Source organism: Anabrus simplex, chromosome 1, assembly GCF_040414725.1.
Source record: "Anabrus simplex isolate iqAnaSimp1 chromosome 1, ASM4041472v1, whole genome shotgun sequence".
Taxonomy (NCBI): domain Eukaryota; kingdom Metazoa; phylum Arthropoda; class Insecta; order Orthoptera; family Tettigoniidae; genus Anabrus; species Anabrus simplex.
Window position 1 is genome coordinate 850,165,021 of NC_090265.1, and position 21,255 is coordinate 850,186,275.

At 41.6% G+C, this 21,255-nt stretch overlaps 1 protein-coding gene across 2 annotated transcripts in view; it reads right to left on the minus strand.

The window, feature by feature from the left end:
• for (cGMP-dependent protein kinase for) overlaps window positions 1-21,255 on the minus strand; it is a 442,735-nt gene that overhangs the window by 12,545 nt on the left and 408,935 nt on the right. For both annotated transcript variants that reach the window (XM_067136425.2, XM_067136424.2), the window contains exons 7-10: window positions 21,099-21,246; window positions 14,805-14,968; window positions 13,231-13,408; window positions 3,996-4,125 (exon numbers count right to left, since the gene is read on the minus strand). In XM_067136425.2, the coding sequence (XP_066992526.1) occupies window positions 3,996-4,125; window positions 13,231-13,408; window positions 14,805-14,968; window positions 21,099-21,246 (620 nt within the window). The remainder of the gene's footprint in view (window positions 1-3,995; window positions 4,126-13,230; window positions 13,409-14,804; window positions 14,969-21,098; window positions 21,247-21,255) is intronic.

Below are 21,255 nucleotides of genomic sequence, written 5' to 3' on the forward strand. Positions count from 1 at the left end.
GTTCACCTTCAGATATATAGGAATCCATTTCTAGTTAGTATGAAAAGTATATCTCCCTCAATACACACAGTTTACAGAGCATGATTTTCTATAGGGAAAAAAAAATGAAAAAGTAATGAGCAGTCTCGGTTATAAGGGACAATATTTGATGATGTCAAATAAAATTACACAATTCTATGAATACTGAATGACATTATTCTCTCAGAAATCTTCGATCTTTTCCAGTTCTCTTCCCACTGCTAGGCTCAAAAAATAGAAATGTTCTGACAGAAAAGCTATCAAAACTCCTACAATGTTTGTGTCCTAGCCGGGCTGAGTGGCTTAGACGGTTGAGGTGCAAGTCTTCTGACCCCAACTTGACGGGTTCGTTTCTGGCTTAGTCCGGTGGTATTTGAAGGTGCCAAAATACAGTAGAAGTGCACTATAGCGAGTATGGCATATAACAAGAACCCCATTATACCGACAATATTTTGCTGTCCCTTCAAAATTCCTATATTAAACTGTGTATTATCCTTCAGTTATAGCGAGATCCCTATTACTGATGCATCCATTATTACGAGCGATTAAGCGCGCGCGATTTTTCCGTTATCGATATTTATACACCTGTTTGCATTTTTAGATGCTTTCTACTGGCATGGAAAGTGCCCGACACCCTTAAAACATTGTGGCTTATCAGACATTCCCATGACGAGGGGATAAAGTTTTTCGCTGCCATGTGCATTGCAACGCACTACAATGACCCCTATCCCCTCACCCTTGTACGATTCCCTGGCTGGCACTTTCTCCTTTAAAACCATAAGACCGTTTGGGCTCGCATTAAAATAAAGCAATGCAGTTTCATCGGCAATGACAATATTGTTTGGTGCCTATGAATTTATTATATGAGCCACGTTATTTCGTCAACTGTCGGCATCGCCAGTGTTCGCGGATTCTGTTTTTCCACACACTGCCTGTTGCGTGACATTACGGCGTTCCTTAAAAGGTTGAATACTAAATAATTCCGATTTCATTCAACTTAGCAATCATGAAGCGCACTGTAGACCCACCAAAGCGAGTGTAAGTGCGGAAAGCTACCCCTCCACGTTCCGGAACACGTGTTCTATTATGACGCGGATAAATTTCGAGTTGAAATTACTCTGTAATATACCAGTACTATTGTTTTAAAATGTAAAGGCAGTTTCGAATTAAAAGTCTGAATTTCGGTAATGGGGCCGACATTGTACTTTGAATTACGAATTATCCATATTTCGAATTAAACAATTTAAATAACATGCAAAACTGTATCTCATGTTTCCGGGAACAAGAGCTTCTTCGAATTAGGCGGGATTTTGAATTAACCGATTTTGAATTATCAAGGTTCTACTGTATTATTATTATTATTAATATGTTAGTGACCTACATACAAACACTGAATTATATCTAGGAAAGGAGAGAAAATGAAATGCTTCACTGCATTCCATTACTACAGGCTCATTCAGAAAATAGAAAAGTTGTCCTGAACTACATAAATCTTCCCTCAAAAAACTTTCTTTGAGAAAATATCATTTTTAACAGTAGAATTCCCAACATCACACTATTTTACTGTTTGTCTCAAACCAGTCTGTTAGTTACCATAAAATGGGGTGAAACTAACCACGTTGTGTAAAACCGACCATATTCACAATTTTTTAATTTCCCGAATTTTTTTGCAACATAAATTCATGGGATATTTCTCAATTAAATTGTGGTGTGCACTCCTAAACCAACAATGCTATAGCAACAAGCAGCTCCAGTGTACTATTCACAAACTAACGGAAACATTATTACTAGGATAACATTTCCTCTTGAATCACTGATGCCAGGAAAGAAACATAATGCACGCAGGTGTGATTTAGTACGATATTACAGAGTACTGTAATTTATATTTGAAAGTAAGATTTTTAAGAGATATTAGAGTGAAAATTTTATAAGGTGAAACAATAAAATAATAATGTTATTGGCTTTACATCCCACTAACTACTTTTAAGGTTTTCGGAGATGCCAAGGTGCTGGAATTTAGTCCCGCAGGAGTTCTTTTACGAGCCAGTAAATCTACCAACATAAGGCTGACGTATTTGAGCACCTTCAAATACCACCGAACCGGGATCGAACCTGCCCAGTTGGGGTCAGAAGGCCAGCGCTTCAACTATCTGAGCCACTCAGCCTGGTGGGGGTGAAACTTATCAGGTCATGAGAGTATAATAAAGAAGATGGGTCTCGGGGGAAAGAAGAGATATAATCAAGTCATCGTAATCCTTTCTCCTTGCTCAGCTCCTGCCAGGTCGGAGCATTTATGATATTTCTCCACTTTCTTCTCTCCTTCACCATTCCTCTTCCATCAATTTTGTCCCAGTCCAGGTTTCTTCTTCTTGCACTCCTCTTTATTGAATCCATTCACCTTATTTTAGGTTTCCCTCTCACTGTTTCTCTTGAGCTTCATCTCCATCATCTGTTTTGGTATCCTTTTCTCCTCCATCCTCTTTAAATGTCCAAACCATCTTAGTTTACTGCTATAAATTCTCTTATTTAGGTTTTCCATTCCGACCTCCATTCTCACATCTTTGTTTCTCAATGTCTCTTTCTTTGTCTTTCCTATTATACTTTTAGGTATTTCATTTCATTTCTACGCTCCTCCCCACCTGTCACTGTCCATGTGTCAGCCACAAAAGTTAATATAGGTGCACAATACATTTTATACATTATCTCTTTGCACTTCCTTGGTGCTTCCTAATTCCAGACAAGGTTTCTTACACTCTGGTAGAAAGAATTGCCCTGTTGCACCCTCTTGCTAATCTCCACATCCAGCCTTGTATTCTGCATTAATTCATTCCCCAGATATTTGCAAATGTCAATAATTTCAAGGCTTTGACCAGCAGTTTTCATATTACCTTGCTCGTGCCTTTCTCCTATTGATATCACCATGTTCTTGCTTTTTTCTACGGTAATTTTCATACTATGCTTTTCAATTTTTTCAACGAGAAATATAATAATCAAGGTATAATCAAGTACACCTGGAAAATGCAGTCCAGGATGTAAAATTGGGAAAGTTAAACATTCAGGCAGCCTCCAAGAAATATGCCACAATGCTGAATGACACCTTTAAAACATTACAACATTACAAACGGCGGTATAAAATCACAACCTGAAGGTTGGTTGTGGAGTGTTGGGGAAATGTGTAAAAGGGGATCAAATATGAAAAGAAGGTGAAAGGGAGGGGTCATTAGGCAAGATAGATATACTCTCTTAGGTGTCATCAAATTCGAAATGAAGCTGTAGAAAACAGCACTGCTCAACTTCGGTTTTTCTCTTTTTTGTTGTTTTCAAGTCTCCAAGTCCCATCAGTTGGTTAGTTGTAATTTTAGTAACTAAGTTGGGCCATTTCAGATGTCTAAATCTGTCTCCAATTTTTAATCAACGTCATGTTGATAGAAAAGAGAGGAAATAAAGAAAAACTCTCCAAATTTTATTAACTGGTGCCAAAAATGAATGTTAGGATTATTAACATAACTACTGATTGTATTTAGAAATAAAGAGAACAAAATCATTATTCAGGCATAACATATGGCCAATCAGTTTTACCCCCACATACAGAGTAATATTTTCAAAATTCAAAATCCTGTAATTTTAAGGTGTTGAATCTTTCCAACATACGCATAGAACATTCTTAAAACAATTTAAAATCAAATCCAAATTTTGAATTAAAAAACATTGAAAAATTAATGCTCTTGCCCTACTTTATGCAATATTGTAATCCACACTATCATCAGACAAAGACATTGTCAAAACACAGCGCATTGGCAGTAAACTGACACTTTAACTGCATAAGAAATTTAATATACAAAATTGTTATTTTTTTCATTTGTAACTTTAATATTTGAGTCAGGGGACAGAAGGGACAGAACCATATAAAATACAGTGCATGAAATGTATTTTTTTCTCCCACTTTCAAGAACCATTATCAGAATGAGTGTGTTTACCTGTGAGAAGCTCAAACATGAGAACACCCAAAGACCAGTAATCAGCACTGATATCGTGACCTCTGTTGAGGATCACTTCTGGAGCAACGTACTCGGGAGTGCCACAGAACGTCCATGTTTTACGTCCTTGCTGTAATATAAGAGATGAATCACATCAGTGTGCTTCTCGATAGTTTATGGTCAGACAACAAGACCAGTAAAACAAAGACATCAGTGAATGCAAACATGAAGGGAAGAAAATACAGAATACAAACTCGACAAAAAAGGAGATCCAATTGTATAAATTAAACATCAGGATAAAAACAATATGATGCAGTTGAAGCTCCATATAACAAATAACAAAGATCGAATTAATGACAAACTCACATTAAGCAATATTTTTTTAAATCTTGGTAAATTTTCTATCTTAATAACGTTAATTGTTATAATGGATGTTTGTAGTGGAGATGGTAGGGTATTTTCTCATGATGATGATTTTTTTACATCGCACTGACGCGGATAGGTCTTATGGCAACAAGGGGATAAGAAAGGGCTAGGAGTGCTAAAGAAGCAGCCATGGCCTTAATTAAGGGTTTTATATGTAGTTTTTATCACGACTTACTCCATTTCAGGTACTAGAGTTTCAACTTTATTCAAAGTCCATAAATAATGTTGGGGATATCACTAATAAATAAAACACTGAATCACTTTACTTCGTCGTGGCTGCCATCTTTATTCTTACTTACTACAAACCAGTACAAAACAAAAGCATAAATACAAGCGATATGGCAGTTCCCAGTAGCTCCGCTAGATAGCAGGAGCTCATACTTGAAATACTAAACTATGTACAGGGAGATTGCATATCCAAATCACATAACGCCGTTAGAGTGTGTACGAGTCCTTTTCTATGAATCTCCAACATCCTCCCCACCCTGGTCTATCTCGAGTGGGATGACCAGCTGGACAGGTCGTGTCACATGGTTTCCGTCCGAGGTGCGAAGAATAACCGTTCTAGTTCTCCCGTCACGTCCTTCCCGTAATTCTTCGACCCGTGCTTTATTCCACATGTGTCTTGGGCGTGTATCCTCTTGTAGTAAAACTACGTCACCGACCCTGATTCTTGACCCGTGGTCTCTGGGCTGGCGAACTTCGTGAAAATTTCGCAATAGTAGCAAGTACTCTTTACTCCAACGCTTCCAGAAGTCGTCAGTCATTCGCTGGAGTAGTCTGAAGATTCTAACAAGGTCTCGCCTAGGTGGTTCTGATCCAGTAGGTATCGTGGTGAGTCGATCGCCAACGAGGAAGTGGGCTGGAGTCAATACACCACCATTGTCATCATGTTGCGTCAAGGGTCTTGTGTTTAATACGGCTTCTATGCTGGTCAAAACAGTCCGTAGCCCTTCATCATCAATAGTGGAACGTCCAAGTATTTTCCGTAGACATCGCTTGGTGAGGCCGATTAGTCTTTCCCACCATCCTCCCCACCAAGCGGCACGTGGGGCAATGAACTTCCATGTGATACCTTGCTGGGCCATATAGTGGTGTGTCCGTGCCGCTGTCAGTTCTCTCCACAAGTCTGTTAACTCTGCGTTCGCTGAATGGAATGTCTGAGCGTTGTCGCTGTAGATCGTGTGTGGTATACCACGTCGGCCTATAAACCTCTGCAAGGCCTGTAGGAATTTGTCTGTCGACATGTCACCGCACAGTTCCAAGTGTAAGGCACGCGTTGTTGCACAGGTGAATAATGCAATGTAGGCTTTCTTCATGAGGTTGCCAGAAGTAACGTACAGTGGTCCTGCGAAGTCTAGTCCCGTTACTTCGAATGGTCTGGAAGGACGTAGACGATCCAGAGGAAGTGGTGCTTCTAATTCCGTCGGTCTCCTCCGGTGAACAACTTTACACGGAAGGCAAGTGTGTAAGACCTTCTTGATTGTTTGGCGTGCTCGCAAGATCCAGAATTCTGTGCGTAGTTCAGTTAGGATAGCTGAAACACCTAGATGGTGAAGTCTTATGTGAGTTTGTTTTATCAGAAGTTTACAGAAAGCGTGTGAGCCATCCAGAAGTATTGGGTGCTTTTCGTTGTTTGAGATGTCTGCGTGTTGTAGCCGTCCGCCTAGTCGGAGGATACCATGTTGTAGAAATGGATTGTAGCGAAAGATCTTCGAAGCTCGTGCTAGTGGAAGATTATTCTTCAGGGCTTGCAGTTCAGAAGCAAAGCATTCCTGTTGAACTTGCTTTATCCAGTACGTTCTTGCTTCTTCCATTTCTGAGGCTGTGAAGTTCTGACAATACTTAGTTTTCTCCTTCAAACATTTCACGAATCGTAGAATCCACGCGGTAACTCGTAAAAGTTTCCAGTATGTACTAAATCGTGAGGCAGCAAACAATGGTTCTGGGGTGGTGGTTGCAAGAACTTGAGTGGTCTTCCTTTCCTCAGGTAGAGTCATATTAGTGGGGGTGACATCTCTGGGCCATGAGTAGGAAGGTCCATTCAACCACGAAGGTCCGTGCCACCATGAGTCCAAGGACTCCAGTTGGTGTGCTTGAAGTCCTCTAGAAAGGTGGTCAGCTGGGTTGTTGATTCCGGGACAGTGTCTCCACTGACTGGACGTGGTATGAGTCAAAATTTCAGTCACTCGGTTACAGACAAGTGTCTTCCAACGGTTGGGATTACTTCTTATCCACCCCAGTGTGACTGTAGAATCGCTCCATAACGTGGCAGGGATGGACGTTATTCCAGTGGCTTCGTAAAAATAATGTAGAAGTCGGGATCCGACCAAGGCTGCTAACAATTCGAGCCTGGGAAGAGTCACTTTCTTCACAGGGGACAGTCTGGCCTTGCTGCAAACTAAGCGAACAGTGTAAGCGTCGTTGACAAGTGACCGGACGTACAATGCGGCGCCGTATGCTCTTTCGGAGGCGTCGCAAAACACGTGCAGTGATATGTCTGTACCGGAATTTGAAATGGCAATCCATCGTGGTATCCGGATTGGAGAGAGGTACTGTAGGTGTGAGAGCCAATCGTTCCATCGATGGGCGAGATTAGGTGGTAAAATTTCTTCCCATGCCAGTCCTAGGCACCAAGTATCTTGGAAAAGGATTTTGGCAGTGATTGACACGGGTGAAAATAGTCCAAGTGGGTCGTAGAAGCGTGCGGTGGCTTTCAGTAACTGTCGTTTAGTTGCTGGCTGTGTGGATAGTTTTGCAGTGACGTCACCTGGGGTTGTAAAGAGTTGGTCTGATTCCGCATTCCAGTCGATACCTAATACTCGTGTCTGCAGTTCGACTTCTCGAGTTTCTGCTTTCCAAATGTTCATTAATGGCAAGGAATTCGTGACCCATTTGGAGAGTGGGAGTCGAATGTGGCGCAGGAGGGCTGTCAGTTCATAATAAAGAGTAACGGCCGTATTGTCGTCTTCTACGCTGGCAGTGAAGTCATCCATAAATGTGCAAGCATCTAGGAGAGGCGCTGCCGTGGGATAAGTGTTGTAGTGTAGGGTAGCTAGTTCACGGAGAGTGGCTGAGAGGAGGAACGGGCTACAGGTGAGGCCAAAGGGTAGGCGGGTGAATCGGTACGTTACGACGTCCTCTGTCGTCGTGTAGGTTCCGTCTGTAGTGGTGTCGATGCGGTACCAAAGAAATCTGGTGAGATCTCTATCTTTTTCGTCTAGGGCTAGCTGGAGGAACGCCTGGGTACCGTCACATGCGATGGCCTTTCGATGCAATCGAAACCTTAAGAGAGTGGCAAAAATTTCGGGTAGGAGATTTGGACCCATGTGGAGGGTATCGTTGAGGGATGGGAATCCTGGTTCGTGAGAGGAAGCGTCGTACACTATCCTCCATTTAGTGGCATCTCGTTTCTCCTTCTTGACGGCATGGTGTGGCAGATAAAACATATTTCCAGGGATTGCGGTATCGGGGGCTAGCTCCACTTGCTCTCGAAGCACGTAGTCCAACATTTGCGTCTGATACATGTTCTTGAAAGTTGCGTCTTGATGTAGCCGTCTGTGTAGTGTTCGAAATCTTGCCTCGGTTGTTGCCAAATTATCGGATAAGACTATATCCCGTTTGCGAGGAAGGGATACGACTCTTCGTCCGTCGTGGATGCAGTAATTGTCGTGGAACTCTTGAAGAATAGCAGCATCCGTGTCGTCTAGTTGTCTGTGTTTCGTCTCTCGAATGCCGATTGTCTCGAGGTCCCAAAAACGTCGCATGGAGTCGTCAGATATCTCGTCATTGTTGACTGAGACGTGGTTCGTCATGACATGATTGACAGTGGTACCAGAACGGTTGCCTGTGAGGACCCAACCGAAGATTGTTGGAAGTAGGACTAAGGAGGGTGTGATGGGCTGTGGTGGATCTAGTTTCACGACTTTCCAATAATTGTCTGCACCAATAAGGATTTCAATCGGCAAATCATCTGCGTCGTTGGTTTTTGGATCAGCGAGTGGCAGATTTCTGTGGTTAAGAGTGACTGCTGGGTGAGATGAATAAGTGTTGGCACTTTCGAAAGCTGTGATAGTGACGGCGGTTTTTGTCGAAAATCCGATAATTTCAAATTGGGTGAGTCGACGTGGCTGAAAGCTATTGCTAGTTGTTTCGAAGGCTGTGACTGCTAGGTCTCGAGTACAGATTACTGGTAGCTGTAGAGTGTCCAATAATGACGTGGCAATAAAACTTGATTGACTTCCAGCGTCTAGGAGGCATCGTGTGATTTTGTGTGCCCCTGTTGGTCCTTGTATCTGAACACGGGCTGTCTGCAGAAATGAAAAACTGGGTGGCCCTGTTTCAATCTTTTCGACAGAAGTTGACTGGGATTGGCTCTGGTTGCAGATGGATACGTGGTGAAGTTGTTTGCATTTAGAGCATGACACTCTGCCCTTCTTGTTGCAGTTCTGGACGTTGTGACCTCGATTGAGGCACAGAAAGCATCTTTTGGAGAGTTTCAGCTTCTCCACCCTAGCTTGGGGTAGGACTACTTGTGTGCATCCCTGTGCCCAGTGACCTCTGCTTTCGCAGAAGGCACAGAATGGTGTTATTGTGGGCTTGTTCTGCTCCCTTCCTAACTTTTGTGGCCTAGTACTGACTTGGAGAGCAGCTGCTGTAGGTTGGTAAAGTGATGGAAGTGCGATGCTGGTCTCTCCCCTGAGTTTCTGAGTGCTAAGGGCCGCTTCTACCTCCTCACGAAGAAATTCTATCAGAGACATCATATGACCTTCGGAGATTTTGTTGCGCTTTGCGTGAATTAGCCAACGTGTGCAGATGGCCGCTGGAAAAGCTCGTAAAATCTTCGGGGCAATCACGCGTCCGTAAACATTAATGTCTTCGCCGAGCGCCTTGAGGGCTTGAACTCTACGGTGGCACTCCAGGTATGTCACGTTGAGATCATCAGGATTCTCTGATAATGTGGGTGGTAAATTCTCCAGGTAGTTCAGATGAGCCTGAATTATTTTATCCTTGTCGCCATAACGTTCAGTAAGTAAAGTCTTGACCTGGGCGTACGTTTCCGAAGTAAGTGCTATACCATCGACGAGTTGCTTGGGTTCCCCTCGTAGATATCCTCGTAATAACACGTGCTTGCTAATGTCTGGAATCGTGGTGTTGTTATCAACTGCTGTCTCGAACTGTTCCCAGAAACGAGACCAGGACTCTATGTCACCTGAGAATGGCTCAATGTGTATTGTCGGGAGTTTAAATTCTGGAACAACTGGGGGTGGAACATAATAGCTAGAACTGGGAATGCATGCTGACGCATTTGTCTCTGCTGGTTTCCGTGTAAGAACTTTGTTGGCATGCTGTATAGCTCTTGTTGCACTGTCGACATAGTTTTCACATGCCTGTACATCTGTTTCATAATCTGTGTCGGGTAACTGGTCGTGTATAACATCATCTGAGGAAACTAATAACTGCAAAGTGTTCTGAAGTCTATCACGAAGATATTCTATTTCGTCATAGTCTGGTGTACTTGTTTTGTCTTTTAAAAGATTGACAAAGCGCGTTAAATTAGCTCGCAGAGTAGTTCGCTTTCTTTTCAGAAGGGACAGGTCTTGTATAGACATCGCTGACGGTGTGACAGACGGGCAATTTATGACGGCTGAGGAGGGGGTGCAGATGAACGTGCTGCAGGCAGGGCTTTGTTCCCGTGACAGTAGGTAGTTGGGCCGGTAATAGTACGCCTTGTTTCCAGTAGGTGGCAGCACTTGTCACACAGACCGGCGTGAAGTTGTTTTAGAAAGAACGATATTCTTGAAGCATGCAGAAATAATATCTACACCAATGCAATAATGCCGTATAATCCCCGTATAGCATGCTACGTTAGTGATTCAGTACATTGTATCTCAGAAGAAATAACTGTTCTACTCATCGTGATCCTGGGTCGAGTGGCGTGATGAAACATTCCCTTTACAGGAGATCCGTGGTTACTTGGCGTGAAAGTTCTCCAAATCTTGAAAGTTCGTGATGAAACGTATCGTAACTTGAACACATGGGTTATTTCGGCACCATAAATATGAGGAGATATCACTAATAAATAAAACACTGAATCACTTTATTTCGTCGTGGCTGCCATCTTTATTCTTACTTACTACAAACCAGTACAAAACAAAAGCATAAATACAAGCGATATGGCAGTTCCCAGTAGCTCCGCTAGATAGCAGGAGCTCATACTTGAAATACTAAACTATGTACAGGGAGATTGCATATCCAAATCACATAACGCCGTTAGAGTGTGTACGAGTCCTTTTCTATGAATCTCCAACAAATAACATGCCAAGTTTTGTTTCATAAATACAAGAACCCCCACTGTTGGCAGTCCCAAAGATGGTTTTCCATTTCCACACCAGGTAAATGCTGGTGCTGCACCTTCACTGAAATAGTCTGTTGGAAAAACCCACATCTCTTTGAAATGAAATTTATCAGGATAGCAAATAAAACATAATTCTTAAAAAAAAACCACTGTTTTCAGAATACTTTTAATTGTCATCTAATTAATTAACCTATCCTTGACGTTACTCACTTGCTAGATTTTCAAAAATACAAGTATTATTCAGTCAATCGTGAGAACGGCAAAATTGTAATGGAGTTGTGGCCTTTTCCAATGCACTGATATCGTATTACATTTTTCTTACAAATTAATTTATTATAAGAAGACATTTTTTAAACATTGTATACAGATACACAGATATACTCATGATGTGCAAGTTTGAAGACAAGTGAACTAATAGAAGAGAATTTTTTGTTGAAGAAATTACAGTTAAATAATGGAAAACATTTCAACAACACATTTCTAAACTAAAACTCTTTCTCTACTCCATCTTTTTCATAAGTGGGCCATGAAAATACCTCTGTATAGAATTCTTGTTTCTCTTCAGGAACACACTGAAAGAGATTTTAATGTGATTAATGGGTAATTTTCCATTGTAAGCCTTGATACAGGTGTTGATTTCCATAGGTAACCTGAAATATTTGTCCCGAATGAGTAAATTTATAATAACAATACAGTTAGTCCGTTATTGGACATTATAAATTTTCCAGCTAACTCATTCCTGGTTGCCAGCATTTAGCCCCAGTGTGCTAAGTTGGGCTCATCAGTTGGTAAATAGCACATCTACCAAGACGCATGGGTAGTGCATAATGTGGAGGCTACTACTACTACTACTACTACTACTACTACTACTACTACTACTACTACTACTACTACTAAAATGTTTTCATTCCTCCCCTGAAGGGGGGAGAGGCGAACCTCTTAGAGGGTGATGCCGTCTCTCAGGCCGGAAGATTTGTTTGGTGAAGGAGATTTTCGGAGAAGGTGAAGGGGTTGGCGGCCGTGGCCTATACTAGGAACTGTTCCAGCATTCGCCTTAGTACAGGAGAATGGAGAACCATGGAAAGCCATGCTCAGGACAGCCGACAGTTGGGGCCAGCCATGAGGTCCAACCCGGTCCCGTCTCCCGAATACAGAGGCCTAGAACCACGGTAAGGTCGTAGTATGCACTAGCCATGTGTCTTGGTAGGTGTGCTATTTACCAACTGATAAGCCCAACTTAGCACACTGGGGTGAAATGCTGCCAACCAAGAATGAGTTAGTTGGAAAATTAGTAACGTCCAATAACGGGCCAACTATATTGGTATTATAAATTTACTCATTTGGGACAAATATTTCAGATTCCCTATGGGAATCAACACCAGTATCATCTGATGGCCAGGCAGGCATCATTTTTTGAAAATGAGACAGTCTCTCATAGTGCAATGGCACTGCCGGTGGCTGCAAGTAGCCTACGCAGTGGCCTCCATAGTATGCACTAGCCATGCGTCTTGGTAAGTGTGCTATTTACCTACCGATGAGCCCAACTTAGCACACTGGGGCGAAATGCGAGCAACCAGGAATGAGTTAGCTTGAAAATTTATAATGTCAAATAATGGACCAACTATATCGGTATTACTGTAAGCCTTTCATACAGGTAGTTGATGGCATCCACCAGAAGGTTTTGCCAATGAAAATCCTTCCTTTAATAGCCCATCAATTCAGTTGTATGCTTGCAAAAGACTTGGATTTTCTGCCCTATACTCAAACATAATATATTGAGAAATCTGAAATGACACTTTTTGATCTTTAGGAATTTTTGCTAGAGTTTTTATAGACAGAACTGTTTTCTAGTAGTATGCCGGCCACTAACTCTTATAATCAAGAAGACTAGAGAAACTACCAGCACAATGCACTGGAAAAGGCCAGTTATCCAGAGATGTGGCTGTTTCCAATGACCTCTGATCTGGCTACTGCATATTTAAACAGTACAGAAGCGATATAGAAATGGCCTTTTCGCAGGGAAGATGAGCCGACATCAGTAGAGTGCATTCATACAAAAACGTGAATTGGTTGAAAAATTGGAGATGTGGCCTTTTTCAACAGACCAATTAAATTAAGGCCACGGTCGCTTCCTTCCCATTCCTAGCTCTTTCCTATCCCATCATCACCATAAGACCTATCTGTCAGTGCCACATAAAGCAAATTGTAAAAGAAAAAAAAATTCTTGAAAGACTCCTGACAAACCAACAGACTGATTACTGGGAAGGTAACAGAGGAGGGGCAGAGAGATACCAAGTAACGAACAAGATTGAAAAATTGGTGTAATCTTACTTGGGTTAACTGTAAAAGTTTTTCACCAGCTGTCATGAAATACAGTACGGTATTATGTTTTAAATTATGATTGATACCAAGCATTGCAGCTGAATAAATGATATTTTAAAATGTACATACCTGAAGTTTTTTGGCAAATCCAAAGTCTACAAGTTTAACATAACCATTAATATCCAGTAATAAATTCTCAGGCTTTAAATCTCGATAGATGATGTTACGGCTGTGAAGATAGTCGAAAGCCTCCACAACACAAGCTGTATAGAACCTCGTAGTGGCATCATCAAAATGGCCCTTATCCCTGCAAAATTGTATAAAACATTCAGCCAATCAATATTTAAATTTATTCAGTAAACAAAGCTGTTTGGACAGATAGAACTAATTACCACTTGAGTAGGTGGTGATAATAATAATAATAATAATAATAATAATAATAATAATAATAATAATAATAACAACGTACATACACACATACATACATGCATACACACAAACATTTTTATTAACGACTGTTATGCCTTCAGCATTCAGTCTACAACCCTTTGTGTTTTTACTAAACTCTGCCACAATCCCCTATTCAGAGCTGACTAATTCTATAACCTCATTTAGTTCTATACTCTAATCTGTAAAACATTAGAACTTGAATCCAACCATCGCCGTCTTGGTCTTACTCTAACTCTACTTCTCCTCCCTTCAATGATCAGCCCATTTTTCTCGTAGGTAACCTATCCTCCTCCATTCGCCTCACACGACCCCACCACAAAGCCGGTTCATGAGTACAACCTCATCAACTGAGTTCATTCCTAACTTTATCTCCTCACTCCAAATACCCTCCTGTCATTTTGTCCACCTCTTTCAACCCATGATCATTCTCGCTACTTTCATGTCTGTTACTTTTAACTTATGAATGCAATACTCTGAGGCCATCCATCTTTCACTCCTTATAAAGCAAAGTTGGTCTGAAAACAGACGAGTGTAAAAGTTTTGTCCAGGAGCGGAATTCTTTCCTACATTATACTGTACTGTTGATCGCAACTGTGCGCTCACTGCATTAGCTTTGTTGCACCTTGAATCAGTCTCACTTAATATACTTCAGTACCAACCTGCAGGAATACACATCCTGAATACTTGAAATTATCTACCTGTTCCAGCTTTGTATTCCCAACCTGACATTCAATTCTCTTAGGTTTCTTACCTACTGACAACACTTTAGTCCTGGGAAGGCTAATGTTCATATCATGCACATTTCAACTATTTTCAAGTTCCCAGTTCCAAGACTGCAGGCTTTTGGCACAATCTGCCAATCAGACCAAGGCATGGAACAAACTGCTTACTATATTTTCAACTAACTCAATCCCTCCCTGCCACTTTATACCTTCCAAAAGATGATCTATGTAAATGTAGACCATGAACAACAAAGGTGAACGATTACAGCCTTGTCTAACCCCTGTAAGTACCTTGAACCAAGAACTCATTCTACCATCAATTCTCACTGTAGCCCAATTGTCAACATAAATACCTTTTGATTGCTTTTAATAATATACCCATAATCCAATAGTCCCCCAGAACGGCTACTATATTTTCCCTTGGTACTCTGTCATATACCTTTTCTAGATCTACGAAACATAAACATAACTGTCTGTTCCTCTCGAGAAATGATAATAATGATAATAATAATATTATTATTTTATCTTTACCTAAGAATGGTCCAGAGTTCTCCACCTAGACAGGACTCCATAAGCATATACAGATACTTCCTGTCCTTGAAGGTCTTGAAGAGCTTCACAATAAACTCACAGTTAGCCTCACCCATGATCTCCTTTTCTGACATTATATGCTGCTGTTGCCGAGTCTCGACAATCTGTAAAGACCAAGACACGAGTGTGTTTCATAATACGAAAGACAACAGAATTCAACAAGTTACAATACAGTAGTATAATACACTATTTTGAACAATAAGAAAGGCATAGATACAATAAACATCAGTTTCTTCATTAAAGTTTTCACGGATACCAGAGTTCTCCCCAGAAATTTTCATCAGCTGGGTGGCAGCTATGAGTATCCAGGCAGGGAATACTATATAAAAAATGAATATGACACAGTTTCAATATATTCCCCTCAGGGCAGGGTATACTGCGTAAAAAATGAATATGACACAATTTTAATATATTCACCTCAGGGCATTAACAATAATATCACACAGGTAAACATTAACAGCAAAATAGAAATACACTGGCAGAAAGAAATATCCAAACACCATGAAATAAAGAATGTAGAATGTGAAAATTTTGACACTAAATTTGTTGAGGTAACATATTTAATTGAGTAAAGGCATAAGACTACAGTTTAATATCCACGCGAGAAAAGCCATCGCAAATGTGCCATGCTGGTCCATTAATCGCCTGACTGCTGAATGCAGGCATGCAAATGTGTATGCATTGTGTCATACTGATACCAAATGTCAGCTTGTGGGATGGAGTTCCATGCCTGTTGCACTTGGTCGGTCAATACAGGAACGGTTAATTCTGGTTGTGGATGACGCTGGAGTTGTCGTCCAATGATGTCCCATATGTGCTCAACTGGGGACAGATCGGAGCATCGAGCAGGCCAAGGCAACATGTCGACACTCTGTAGAGTACAGTGGGTTACAACAACGGCATGGGGGCGTGCATGATCCTGTTGGAAAACACCCCCGGGAATGCTGTTCATGAATGACAACACAACAGGTCGAATCACCAGACAGATGTACACATCAGCAGACAGGGTGCGTGGGATAACCACGAGAGTGCTCCTTCTGTCATAGCAAATTGTTCCCCAGGCCACAACTCTTGGTATAGGCCAGTGTGGAATGCAGGTGCTCACCTGGCCTCCTTCTAACCAACACACTGACATCCCTGGCACCAAGGCAGAACCGGCTTTCATCAGAAAACACAACGTACCTTCACTCCATCCTCCAATGAGCTCTCACTTGACACCACTGAAGTCGCAGACAGCGGTGGTTTGGGGTAAGTGGAATGCATGCTGCAGGGCGTCTGGCTCGGAGCTGTTCTTCAAGTAACCGATTTCGAACAGTTCGATGCATCACTGTGATGCCAACTGTCGCTCGAATTGCTGCTGCAGACGCAGTCCGCTGCGCCACAGCCATCTGCCAAATACGGCAGTCCTCTCTCTTGGTGTTGCCACAGGGATGTCCGGAGCCTGGTATTATTGCGAGCATACCTTTTCATGACCACTGCTGCCAGCATGCATGCACAGTAGAAAAAGTCCTGCCAAGTCGTTCTGCAATAGTGCAGAAGGAAAATCCACCTTCACGTTGCCCTATTATACGGCCTCATTCAACTACAGTGAGCTGTTGATACTGCCCTCTCTGTCGTAGTAAAGGTATTAATGACCCACTCACAGTCACTCCATCCAATCTCACAAGTAACTAATGCTCTTACACAGTACAGCCCGTATTTAAAGCAAACCTGATGTGCAATATCATGGGGCCGCTACTAGCGCCACGCAAATGCTATTTGCAGGAAATTTGAATCAACATCATCTTACAGATGTATAAACACACCTACCAATGTTCATTAATCAAGCACTACACCTTCTTGGTGTTTGGATATTTTTTCCGCCAGTGTATTTCAGTGTTATCCCGAACAAGACATAACGGAGTATTTTGAACTTCTAGTCCATAATCACATACCACTCTGTTATTGTGGAATGCCCTATGGGTTTGTGACATCATGCAAAAGAGAGTGGTTGCTTGTGATTCCATGCCAATCCAGGCACTGCTCGCGCACGACACTACGTGATAGTCAAGGTAAATATTTGATGATGATGATGATGCTTGTTGTTTTAAGGGGCCTAACATCGAAGGTCATCAGCCCAAGGTAAATATTTAAACTCCGATGTAAGTGATGCAATTATGCTTACAATAATGAAGATTTATCATTTAAATCATCGGCTTTACAGTATTTAGGCCTAAATTTTAATTTGGAGCACCCAAAGACTCAGTGACTTGAGGAACTAGCACATATATCTAGGTTATGTTAATCGGGCGGTCTGTACAAAGGGCTAGGGCTAGGGAGAACCCTGGATACTGAGAGAAACAGCTCAATGAGCGTAAAGAACTAGAACTATGATTTGAGGTAAAAATATCTCCTATAATACAAGTGTATATGAAGTACTGTAGCTTGAATATTACTCCATCGTATAACTAACATTTCTTGCTTCAAAGAGAGTGTAGTTGATTTATGCGGTATTTTATATTTAAAATTGTCTGTGAAAGTTTTGATTTGTATCACATCAACGAGCTAGAATAACATAGAGGGGCTGTATACCTGACATCAGCGCTCCCTGCTTGAAGCAAGTTGATAAGGGGCAGCCATGTTAACGGTTGTCAAAACAAAGTGAATTGGCGCGAGAGCATATGTTGAGGTGACAGGGAGATCGTGCATGCCAATTTAACTCCCTAAGTTTTAAGAAGTGAAAACATAGATTCTGGCTTTCAAGAATGCCAGCCGTAAGCTCAGCGTATGGTTGTACTAATCGGAGTAATAAAACCAAGGATATATCATACTTTAAGTAAGTATTACTGAATTATAGCCAAGATTCCTTTTTGTAATTTCTGTTTGTAATTAAATCCATTTTATTGTTTACTTAGCGAAAGTACGGATAGCCACGGTAATTATTTGTCGAATTTTGTTTCAGATTTCGTTTAAAGAACAAGGAATTAACCGAACAATGCGTTGTGAGGGCGAAAAGAGATAAATGGTATCCCACTCAATTCAGTTGCTTATGCTCTGTACATTTCCAGCCCTATTTAATTTTCATTCACATTTACAAATAAAGGAAATGGAGCGCCCACCACCAAGAAAACATAACCACAAAAAACACTTCGTTCAAACATACACCAAGTATGATAAATACAGCATTTTACTGCTATTTTGGAAATGTATACAGCCTTTATTGTAGATGTCTGTTGCGTTGGTTTTTAAAACTATGCCACACTTCACAATGGACAACTTTCAAGCTTGCCTTTCAGCTAGTAATCCCAGTATGATATGGTAATGGGAGAAACATGATATCCCCCCTACATTATAATAAATAATTACACTAAAAGATTATTGTGGTAAAGTATTCATGGGCCGCCTCTGTGATGCACTGGTTAGCGTGAGCAGCTGCTACCCCTGGAAGCCCGGGTTCGATTCCCAGCTCCGCCACGAAATTTGAAAAGGGGCACGAGGGCTGTAACGGGATTCTATCAGCCTGGGGAGGTCAACTGAGTAGAAGTGGGTTCGACTCCCACCTCAGCCATCCTCGAAGTGATTTTCCGTGGTTTCTCACGTCTCCTCCAGGCAAATGCCGGGATGATACCTAAGGCCACGGCCGCTTCCTTCTCCCCCCCCACAAGGCCCCTGTTCAGCATAGCAGGTGCAGCCCTCTCTCACAGTTGTATCCCCCGACCCAATGTCTCACGCTCCAGAACACTGTCCTTGAGGTGGTAGAGGTAGGATCCGTCACTGAGTCCGTGGGAAAAACCAACCCGGGAGGGTGAACAGATTAAGAAAGGAACACAGTACTCATGAGGATGCAATAATTTTAAAAATATGAACAGAATGAGGTTGTAACCTATTGTAGGTCCCTATGATTTTAAGGTTTCCTGTCATAAATATTTATGTCCATCGTTTTTATTCTAATTTACGCTTAACCACAACAGCCAAGCAGGGTAACGCTCTTGTTCCGATTTCGAGGCCTATTCGTATGTCACTGTGCGATGATTTCGAACTACCCTACAATCAACTGGTCGTGATGTTGGCCTCGTGCCGCAATATGATGAAGTGGCGGTATTTGCTTTCATGCTTCAAGCTTTCGGCAACGGCCTTTAATTCTCCCCCAGCGATTCTAATATGCGCATTTTCTACACTTTTCGTCATTTAAAGGCCATGCCCCCTTGCTTGTGTGACAACAGGAAACATGGCGGACGTTCGTTCTATTAGGTTCACCCAGGCAGCGCTTCCGCCTCTCTATGTTATTCTAGCTCGTTGTATCACATACTTCTTTTCATGCCAACGGCCGTAGCCGTGTTGAAACACCGGATCCCGTGAGATCTCCGAAGTTAAGTGACATTGGGCGTGGTCAAGATTTGGATGGGTTGCCACGCGCTGTTGGTGGGGGTAAAGGAATGGAGGAGCGGAAAGGAACTGGCCACCCTACCGTACGTAAACTCCAGCTCAGGCACACCTCTGCGGAGGTTTGGACCTGCCTTCGGGCAGAATACCTACACCTTACCTTACCTTCTTTATGATGAGGCCTGCTAAGGACCACTTGTCATTTTCAATTCATCCTTCCTTGTTGTTTCCTCTTCTGTTCTTTCCAGTATTCCTTCATCATTACACTATGCTTTATTGTTCTATCTTCAGACCACTCTGGACTGGGTTTTCTTTTCATTCTTCCTTATACTCCTTCCATTCTTAAAACTTTATTTTTATCATTTCCTCTTCCTTTATTTTATTTTTCAAAATCTTTCTTGACTTCTTATATCCAGCTCATTGTTGACATTTTCTCCCAAATGTACTCGAAAATCTATTTTGTCAGTCTGTTATACATTCTACACACCCTGTGGGTGGGGGCGGTAGAATAACACCCATGGTATCCCCTGCCTGTAGTAAGAGGCGAGTAAAAGGGGCCCCAGGGACTCTGAACTTTGGAGTGTGTGTTGGCGACCACGGAGCCCTTAGCTGAGTCCTGGCATTGCTTCCACTTACTTGTGCCAGGCTGCCCAGTTCCATCTATCATGTCCAACCTTCCTTGGTCAACTCTTGTTCTTTTCAACCCCAACGCTATTAGGTTTCCAAGGGCTAGGGAGTCTTTCATTTTCACGCCCTTCATTGCCCTTGTCTTCCTTTGGCCAATACCTTTATTTTTCGAAGTGTCGGATCCCTTCCATTTCTTCCCCCTGATTAGTGTTATGTAGAGGATGGTTGCATAGTTGTACTTCTTAAAACAATAACCACCACCACTACCACAACCACCATACATTCTACAGATATGTCCAAAAATGTAGCAATCTTCCTTTTCATATTGTTTCTGTTATATTTTCTACATTCTGGCATATTTCCTTATTACTTCTTATTTTCCACTGTTCTGTTGCTTTTATTGGTCCTAAGATTTTTCTCATGATTCTTCTTTCTACTATTTCCAGTTTATCGTGACTAGACATTTGCTTGCATAAAAACATTCTGGTTTCACCACTGTATTGTACTGTATTGTAAGTGCCTTATTTTAAGATCTTTAGATAAGCATTTCCTGCTGTAAAAATTCTTAGTGATGCCATACGCTCTTTCCATTTCGTGTAAAATTTCTTCTACCAGTAGATTTTTCAAAACCATTTTCTTGAATTATTTCTCCCAGGTACTGTATTTGAATTTCTTTACTTTCTCTATTTGACCAATAATCACATACTTCCATAATATTCAGTTGGAATTTTATACCAGACACAAACAATCAACAGAAATATTCACATCTCTGATACAAAATCAAATTTCTGCTGAATGTGATATGAAAACAACTAGAGTTAATTTCCTCTGGAAACAATACTGAGATGCTGACTCCTTTAGACACAGAGAAAAGGAAGATAATTAGAAGTGTAAGGTTTCCCCACAAGAATACATTTCTTTACAGGGAAACTAAAAATAAACCTTAGAACATTCATCTGTCGATTTAAATCCCTTGCTTCAGTGTCTACATACCCACACGCTGCGACTGCCATGGCTGCCCCGAACTATTGCATTGAAAACTACGAGATTCCAAATGCTTAAAAGTGGCAGTGCCATATGAGCAAATATCAAACTGATGCTTTAAAGTGTCAGTGACACCCAGTAAGTTAAAACAGAAAGAACACAGGAAAAATGCAAGAGCATCTTCACAAATGAACTGAAATAGATTTTGCATAGTAACAGCATCATTATGAAGAGAAGGACAACATTCATAACTAGGCCTACCTGACTCTTCTTCATTTGCTTCAGAGCAAATGATCGGTTGGGATCACCTGCTATCTGTACTAACTCTACACGTCCAAAACCACCCACACCAAGTGTGGCCAAGATGCGTAGGTCAGACAGTTTTACGTCCCGGAACTCCTCGTTGATCCTACAGCAA